Here is a 9,940-nt window from a genome sequence, read left to right as displayed (position 1 = left end):
TACAGCTTAAGGTGGGTTCCGAACCACCAGAACCTCGGTAAAGGTACATTGAAAAATGTCCAGAGGTACCGGCTCAGGGATCGAACCCCGGACCTCTGAGGTAAAGTCCAAGTGTTTAACCAACTTATTATTATTATTATTATTATTATTATTATTATTATTATTATTTCAGAATGGTAATAATCAAATAATTTGAAATACACATTTTTGAATCGGACTATTTTGAACTATAGGAATTCTCAAAACAAGATACTGTCAGAACAATCCACTTTGCAAGGATTATAGTCCCCTACCTATCTTCCTTTTCCCCCTATCATTATCGGAATCTCTTATAATCCCTTTATTGGAAAATTGTATCTTTCGTCCCTCTTTCTTCGATAAATAGATTAATTTTTTAAGAATTATCATAAATAAAAACCTATTAAATTAAAAAACATGCGCATACAATAATATTATTAAAGAGTACTATTTAAAAAAATAATCTTACTCTTTTTAGTTTGATACTTGTCAACTTACACTAAGGATATAATGTAGGTTTTATTAACATTCTTTTTATTTTATTTATAGGCCAAGCCCCCATGATCCAAATTTTATTTTTTTTTTAATAATAAAATGTATTTCTTCTAAATATACACTTTTTGTGTCTTAAAAGATTTACATTTATTGACTTGTTTATTTCACTTCGCTGGTGTTTTAAAAAGAAAAAAGTCTCCCTTTTCTAAATGAAAGTCACCTTTGCCTAAACAAAAAGTCCCCTATTTGCCCTAAAATTAAACTTCTTAAGTGAGGTAATCTCTGAGTTTAAAGAACTAAGTTGGCCTTTTTTTGTAGGCAATTATAATTAAAATTGTTTTCAAATGTTGATGTAAGTTTTTGGCTTTATGGTTCAATAAAATTAAATACAATTAACTTGCTTCAAACGTTTCAACGCGACGGTGGTGGCCCTCTTTCGAGATTGATGATTTCTGTGAAATTACAATTCGAAAAAAATATGTAATACAAGTTTAGAATTTAGATTATATCACGATGTATGGCAAATGATTGTTGTAAATAATAATTTATGTAACATTGTTTGCATTTCTAATTACCATTCTTCGGAAGCTGTTAGATAGTTATAATTTAAAAATTATTATTTTTACATTATCATCAGAGGAGTTAATAGATTTGTGTAAAATTTTACACCCTCCACTTCGCCTTTGTAAAATGTTCACGTTTTAAGACCCTCTGAACCCGAAAAACAGGTTTTTACGAATGTGTCTGCCTATCTGTATGTCTGTTTGAGAGCACGATAACTTTTGAAAATATTGGATATTGTATTAATATTCAAAAAGTTAGAGCATTTTCAAAATTATTGAGATTACTTTTTTTCAATATTTGAAAATTATATGTACGGCTATTCGCAGTGCTCGAAAACTCGAACAATTCATCGTTACGCCTTTTTCGATGAAAAGGAAATTAACAGAGTTATACCATTTTCAAAATACAAAAATTAACATTTCGGAAAAAATAAAATAATGAAAAATCCAAAATTCTATTTTGCCTTCAAACTATGCAAAATACGAAAGAAGATGAATTCACAAAAATTATGCACCCAAAAACATTTGTAAATTTGTTTTGGATCACTGTTTTATAGAACACGTAGTTTTTGTTTTATTCGTAAAAAAACAAAATTGAAATTTAAAAAAAAAATGAAATTTTTGGACAAACGACATAATTTATGAAAAAAATAAAAGAAAAGCTATTCATGCAAAAAAAAGAGCTACAAATTTGTTAATCTTTTTTTTTTTTAGAAACGCGTGGATTTAGTTTGCATCGTAAAGAATTAAATTAAAACCTAAATTTGTTGACAGACTACACAAACTATGAAAAAAATTAATATAAAAAAGCTGCTCATCGAAAAAGAGCTACAAATTTGTAATTAATAATATTTTGATAGTGCGCGTGGTTTTTGTTGTAATAAAAAAAGCATTAAAAGTTGCGAAAAAAAGTTGACAGACAAAAGTTGTTCAGCCAAAAAAGATCGACAATTTTTACATAATAATTTTGAGATAGGACGCGTAGATTTTCTCTTATTCGTAAAAATTAAATTTGAAAATAAAAAATTAAATTTTTTGGGAAAGACGGCCCGAGAGACGAAACATAAAATGAGAATACAATACATTTGGCATAAAAGTGTTAAATATAATGTAGAAAAGTTCACATTTTTGACAAAATTGAGTGCGAAGAATCAGACACGTCATGAGAATGTGTTCGATAAAGCCGAAGGAGCTTTAGCAAAAGAGAATTCGCCATCACCAAATTACATTTGTCCATGGTTCGACCTTGAATTTAAAAAGTCTGTGCACAAATGTGGGGTAATGCAAGCAGCGAGCGGATAGTGCGCGGTAAACACATTATCGAGCGCGAAGCGCGAGAAACGGCCGTCAACAACTGTTTGTGTTTGAAATTTAATCTTTCTTTGAAAATTCGACAGTTTGGTTGACAATTCATCTTTGTAGGTTGAAAATTGAACAATTTGTTTAAAAATGCAACTATTCCCTTAAAAGGTCTAGTCTCTTTTGCTTGAAGATTCAACTCTTTCGTTGAAAAAGCGACTTTGAATCTTAAGTATTTCATTAAATTATATGCAATCAATCTGAAATACTTCATTTCAAATTTCTCGATTTGGAATGTTTCTAATTTCAATCAAATAAATTGTATGGGTTTTTACTGATATTGATATAATTCCCAATATTTAATATTTAAGGTTTAAGTCACAAATTATTTAATTGTTAAATCATAGAATTCAAGATTCCTAAATCCAAAATGCTTTTAATATGAAAATATTCAATTTTGAAGGGGAGAAACTTAAAATCAGTAGAATTATGAAGGAATCCGTTAAAAATTCTTAATTTTCAAAGGCTATTAATTTAAATTTACATTTTATAATGTTTGAATTTAAAATTATATTATTTTCGTCATCTTGATTTAAAAAGTGATCGATTAAAATTCTCGATTTAAAATTGCACAATTTTCAACATTTCATACTTCAACATCCGTTTATGATACTTTGCAATTTGAAATTCTTAAGTTGTGAGCTTTCCAGCGGTTCCATTTCAAATGTTTTACGAACATTTTTTTATTGAAAATCAATCAGGTTTTATGGGTTTGAAATTAAAATTCACCAGTCTTTAGAGGCCATCTACTATTTAGGGGCCCCCTACTCTGTCTACGTGGACATATTTGATTAAAATATGGATGAAAGGTCTGCGGTCCAAATCTGTTAACTGACATTTTTTTCAAAATTTTTAATTTTTTTATTTACTGAAACATTTTTTATATGCCGTTAACACCCCGCAAACGAAACGGCAAAATTCCTCTTCGTGCTGTTTCTCACGACGGCTCAGTTTACTAGTAATAGAATAGGTCGCTGTAAAGACGAAGGTTAGCGACGCGTCTCGATTAATAACACTCAGCAAATTATTCCAATAAACTATTTTACATTTTTGCAAGCACACCTATGTTGGGCTTGCGCTTCCAAACATTTTCACATATAAAAATTGCCTGCAGCTGGAAAGACAATGCAGAAACATGCGAGCCCGGAAAAAATAATAGAAAATCAACGGTAGAACAAAAAACGGTAGAACAAAAACAGTAGAAAAAAAAAACGGTAGAACAAAAAACAACTTGCAGATTCTGATATTCCTATTGATAATTGATTAAAATGAAATACATACGCTTACAGAAATATATTAAAGTTATCACAACTCATTCTCGTTTCTGTCACTTCTAATCCCCGAAAATGCAAAAATATCGATTACAAAATCCAATATCTGTGGGGCTATAAGGTGATTCGTCTAATCCCCTAATGCTCAATGATGTGTATCCATGAGGAGGCTATTGCCACTGCACATGTGACATGTCCTCCGAGGTCAGTGGGGGGTTAATGATGGTGACACCCGTAGCAGCCCGCAGGGTATTGGCAAACTGGGAAGGACTAAAAGGAGGAAAGGCTGGATTGCATGTCGTATGAAGGGATGTATATTGTATAATGTATACAACAAGTCAACAGGGGATATCAAACAAAAGAACGTATGCCATACAACCTTACAGAAGACTCACCCCTCAGCCTCACTTGTGTTTTTATAGTTGCTTGGGCATCCAAATGCCTAAATTTTCATCTCCCCCCCCCCTCTCTCTCTCCTGCTAACTGCGTTTGCTTATTTCTCTATTTTTCTGTCTCGTGTCCCTCCCACGTATCAGGGTAGGGCGTCTAAGGCTGACAGTTGAATTCACCATCTAAAGCAAGATGCACAATGTGCAGTATAATCACGAAAGCAAATCTCGTGCAAAAGTCGATTTTCCGAGAAATCTAACTGGGTGCATGGGAGATTTCTCTAAATCCATTCTAATCTCAAGGATTTCATCTAGTATCCATGATTGTATAGGGACCATACGTCGGGAATATCAGGATCTGCAAGTGTTCGTTCGGTTTTAATGAAACCTTGTGAAATTATAGTATTATATAAGAGATATTGGGTACCTCAAGAATATTTCAAAATTTTGTTAATCGCGGGAGGCGCACCATGTTGAATTTTTAAGTAACGAATTTGCATAAAACTTTTAGGATAGTGCAGACTAAAATATATGCTTTGATATCGGATTATAGAAAAAAAATCTTTTCAAACAAGATGGTTCAATTACATTTTTTCTCAATATTGCACCTTTTTATTTTTTCCAGTTCAAATGTTATTATTAAGTTACGAATGTGCTTTAGTTAACCGCGGTTACTCATACCTGTAACATTTACAGCAATTTCTAAAAAAAAAAAATCAACGTAAATTAAGAAGATGCCTGTCGGGCGATTTTTGTTCGAATAGAATATTATTTTATGTGGCAGGCACGTAAAACTGAATTCTTCACACGAAGAGAATGTTTTCAGCAGGAGACATCGAGACGTAGGCGAGCCGTAGACGGATCTGAAGGTATAATTAGTGTACGCGCGCGTACACCAGAAAGTAGGTACCAGAAAGTACAGATAATTTTTGAAAAATTTGAAATTTCTGATAATCTTAGAAATTTACGGAAATTTAAGATGTCCAACAATTTTTTGTAATTTATGTTAATCCAATTTATGTTATTCAGTTTATTTTAGTCCAATCGCTACTCACAATCACTCTTTTTAAATTATTATAAAAGTCAATGCGATAATGCATTTACCACTCATGAAAACTGCCTTTAAAAAAAACTTTATGTGGCAGTTTTGATCCGCATTTCGAACTGAGTATCAAAAGTGCGGTATACAATCTTTTTAAGGAAGTTGTACAGATTATCCATATAAATTGCCACTTTACGGTACGAAGAAAGGTATCAAAAAGCCACTTTTTCAAGCCTATCTCCGAAAAAGGTGCTTTTTTCCCACTGTGCGCAATTGGGTATTATTTTTTGTGAGAAAAAAAGAATTTTGTTTTTTCCTGCATACATTAAACTAAATTGCCAATAGACTTTGGTTTCGCCTCTAATTTTTGATTTATATAAACAAACACAAATTTAATCTTTGAAAAAATATGTACTATATATTTAACCCGATATCTTATCTTTTTAATTTCAGTTTGCGCTGGAGGACTGCACTTCAACGTTGAGCCAGAGGATATCGTAGTAGAACAAGGAGGGCCTGCAAGATTAGATTGCCAGGCGAAAAGTGTCTTTGGTGATCCCAAAATCGAATGGCGAACAGACGATGGACAACCGATTACATTTATCGGCGATAACTATCGGTAAAAATGATTAAATTTATTAAATACAATGTTTTATTTACATAAAAACCGAAACTCAAACAGAGTGACCACTTACCAGGTACCGGTAATTAGCCTGAAATTTTAAGAACCGGCAAATAGTTTCTTTTTTCGTGAAAATGTATTTCGAGTTGTGCTCAGTGTTACCAACCATCTCCGTTAAAATATCAAAGATCGTTTTATGTTTAAAAATTTTATGTTAATAGTTCGTTCAAAAATTAGTGTTTCTTTTATACTAAATGTTTATGAATTTAAATCTTATATTAATGGATTTGTTCGAATACTAAAGTTTCATTTATATTTACTTTGTTTGAAATTTAACTTTACTGTTTTCTTAAAGTCATAAAGTTTCTTCGTCGAAAATTCAACTCTTTTGTTGAACATTCGTTTTTTTGAAAGGAAGGTTATCCTTTTGGATTGAAATCAAACTTTTTTTGTTTGAAGTGTAATCTTTTTTGTTTGTAAATTCGATTATTTGATTCAAAATTCAACTATTTGATTAAAAAATCGTCTCTTTTGCTTGAAAGTTCAACTATTTGGTTGTAAATGCAACTGTTTGGTTAAAAATGTAACTCTTCAATTTAAATTCATGTTCCTTGGTTAAAAATGTACTTTTTTGGTTAAAAATTCATTTTTTTGTTGTTGAAAATTCAACTATTTTTTTAGTGCAATATATTTTGACTTGAAATCTTAGGAATATGATAGCTAATATGTTATTTAAAAAAATCTGTTTTCCGATGTTCACCCTATTTCTCCTGTTTGAAAAGCTTTTTGAGGTGTCAAGTGTGAAATCTCTTACAATTATTTATATTATATATTTCACCTTGGGGTGCTCCGAAAAGAATTAAACGCTTAAAAGTCAACCGGAAAAATGTTATTTTTGACCGGTAAAAACAGGAAATAGTCTGGAATTTTTGTTTGAAGTTTCAGTGGCTACCCTGTCAAATAAATCTATGTAATTCAAAATTATCCAAAGCCCCTGGAGACCCAAAAATCTTCTGTTCTCTGATTGATGGATTTGCTTTTTTTTTTTAAATTTTTCAGATCTCAGCTCGCTAATGGATCCCTGTACATTAGCAGTGTCTATTCTGGTAATCCAGAGTTAACTGGAGGATACCAATGTCTCGCTTCCGTCGATGATGTTGGGGCAATCGTTTCTCGGTCCGCCTCAATTAGGCTTGGCAGTTCGTACAAAAATAATAACAGAATAATATTGAATCAAAGGTGAAAATTATAGCAAGACTAACTAAATGCTTCTATTTTCAGGCCTGCCAGGATTTGAAAGGGAACCCCAAGACATCATCGCTAACCCCGGACAAGTTGTTTATCTCAGCTGCTCACTGTCGATGTTTTCTAAGCAAATAAAAATAAAGTGGCTAAAGGACGAGCAGCCTCTGATGATGGATGAAAGTCGAATGACAATCCTCCCGTCAGGTGCATTACATTCTTATTAGATTATATTTTTATTCAAGAGGGGTCTCAGATAATTTTATTGGTCAGGGAATATTAGGAAATTTTTTCGAGTGTCCTTAAATTTGTTTGAGAAACTGTAATGTTAAATTAAATAACAATGATTTTTTATTTTGTAAAGTAAATTTTGTAGTACTGTATTTATACTTATTTAAATTGAACTTCTTAATTTTAACTACATTCATAATTTTATTTCTATTATTATTAATTAAAATTTTGTTGACGGAATTAACTCTGCCGGTTTTTTCCATAAATGATAATTTCAACAATTTTAACAACAAATATAGGGGTTTGGGTCCCTAGAATTTTCAAAATAAAAACCGTAATTTTTCATGAACTTTATGCACCCTGAAGTATTTTTCAAAATTTCCCACTATGTGCTTTTTTAATTTCTTAATTATCAATTCTCGGTTTAAAAAAATTTGTAAACTAATTTGAATTTTTGAAATTAGAAAAATGCTAATCAATTATTTTACTTTGAAATACATACCTCCAAGTAAAATAATCCATTAACATTGACAATTAAAAAAATTATTATTTTCAAATATTGGTTTGAGAGAGCCCTAAATATATTTTCTTAACTCTGGCAAAAATCTGGGTGATGTATTTTTCTAAAAATAAAACAAGAGGTATGTAGGGTCAAAATTGCTTAAAAAAATGAATACTTAATGCTTGAATGGCTCCGTATTATGCAAAATTAGATCTGGAAAATCCTGGAATTGTACAGAAATTCTTGCAATTTTAAAGGCATAAAATTTTAAATGTTCAATTTTACAAACTTTTAATTTTTTCAATATAAAATTATGCTATATTATATAATTTGAGTCATAATTAGATTAATTTTTATGCTAATAGTATTAAATTTTGGGAGCGGCAATTGTAATTAATATTGGCCATCTCAATTTGTGATGATTGATTTTAATCTTCCAGGTTTGTTTGTTCTTAATTTCAATTTACTCAATTTCGATAACTGAAAATTTTGAAAAATTAAAAGATTTCTTTAAAGTTACATGACTTTACTCACTGTAGATCCTATTGGATTTTTAAAATGTGTTTCCAGGCTAAAACTTATTTTGACTTGTGTATAATAAGCTTTTAAAGTATCCTAAACCGGTTCATACGTTTTTTACAGATTTATTTATTTTGTCCAATACAATTTTTGTATACAATAGTTGGAATTATAAATTCTTTACATTTCTTTCGTTTCATTTAACTTCCTTCAATGTATCATTTCCCAGTCGATATGTAAATTCGAAACAGGTAAGACTGAGAGAAGGATTTTACGTTCACTTAAGGAATTATCTGCTCTCCTTATCGCAAATGCTTTTTCCTTGGATTTTATACAATCTCTTAATTCTGCCGAATACTTCTCGAGACATTTTTTTAATTACTTGAGAACACTCAGATTTGGGATTTCAATCTTTTATCAATTCCATCATTCCAATTCTATAAAATCGTGATTTTAATTATTTATAGCTTGAGCGGTTTTGTATTCGATTGATTTAAAAGCATACATTCTCACCAATTTTTAACTTCTAAACAAATTAATTTGAATTTGACTGCTTTTTAATTTATATATGAACAATCATAAGAATTTGAATTAGGGTTGGTAGGTTTAAGTGTAATAACGGGGTTAATGTGATCAAGAGAAAATTTGTAATGAAAAACAAGTTGATTATTAATTTTTTTATTGCAACTTAATGCTTATTCTCTTATTATTTGTAGGAAAAATGTGCCTGTCATTATTTATTGCTTTAATCAATTATTTTTCAAGAAACTTAGATGCTTTTAGAAATCTCGAATTCGTAAATGTCAACTGATTTTTTATTTGAATTTTTTCTGCATAAAGCTCCTTTTTGTCAATTTTTTTAGGCATAAGGGAAGATATTCTATTTTCCTTAGTCAACGGTTGCTTTTTATTAATTTTACATTTTTATTATTTTTAATGATAAATTATAACAGGGTAATTAAATATCAGACTAAGGGGAAAGTGCTATATCTTTTTTTTTTGTCAGTTAGAGAGGCTAATGAATCTTATTTTGGAACGAAAATATAAGTAGATAATAATAATTATGAAATAACATTTGCATATATATATTTACAAACACAAATATTTTCTAAATAAATTGTATAAATCGAAAATTTAGAGTAAGTCAGTTTTTTATTATCACTAAACCTTATATAAAAATTCAAATTTTTTAATTTTATGTTCATTATTATTTTTATAAATGACAAAAAATTGGAAGCAAAAATACATTAGAAGAATCGGAGGATGTTTTATCTATAGTTGCGAAATTCTAATCTTGTAAAACTTTATTTCCGCAATTACGGAAAATCTGAAATCGTCGACACACAAACAAAGAAAATTAAGAATATCTCTTGATGCTAGTGTTTGCTAATTAAAGAAGGGTTAGATTTAAAATAGAAATTCCACAGATTATTTTGTTAAAAATTTAAACAAATGTTTTAAACAACAATAATCAAAGTCTAACTTTGTGACACCCTGTCACACAAAATTTCGACAAAAAATAAAAATCTAAATTGAATACTCTCCTGTTATATTTAAACTCAAACTCTATTCAAATTTAATTGAATAATTTAAACTTTCGTTCATTCGAATTTATCTGCTTCCAAAGTTTGATGCAAATCTAATGATTTCTAAATCGAAGATTAAGTCAACTTTGAATTCGGGCCTT

The 9,940-nt window shown here is 30.0% G+C and overlaps 1 protein-coding gene across 3 annotated transcripts in view; it reads left to right on the top strand.

Moving 5' to 3' along the window:
• LOC117178220 (neogenin) overlaps positions 1-9,940 on the top strand; it is a 68,809-nt gene that overhangs the window by 30,300 nt on the left and 28,569 nt on the right. For all 3 annotated transcript variants that reach the window (XM_033369529.1, XM_033369528.1, XM_033369527.1), the window contains exons 2-4: positions 5,591-5,756; positions 6,819-6,958; positions 7,041-7,208. In XM_033369529.1, the coding sequence (XP_033225420.1) occupies positions 5,591-5,756; positions 6,819-6,958; positions 7,041-7,208 (474 nt within the window). The remainder of the gene's footprint in view (positions 1-5,590; positions 5,757-6,818; positions 6,959-7,040; positions 7,209-9,940) is intronic.

The sequence above is a fragment of the Belonocnema kinseyi genome, chromosome 8, assembly GCF_010883055.1.
Source record: "Belonocnema kinseyi isolate 2016_QV_RU_SX_M_011 chromosome 8, B_treatae_v1, whole genome shotgun sequence".
Taxonomy (NCBI): domain Eukaryota; kingdom Metazoa; phylum Arthropoda; class Insecta; order Hymenoptera; family Cynipidae; genus Belonocnema; species Belonocnema kinseyi.
The sequence above is the reverse complement of the archived record's forward strand: the minus strand, read 5'-3'. Positions and strand labels throughout refer to the sequence as shown.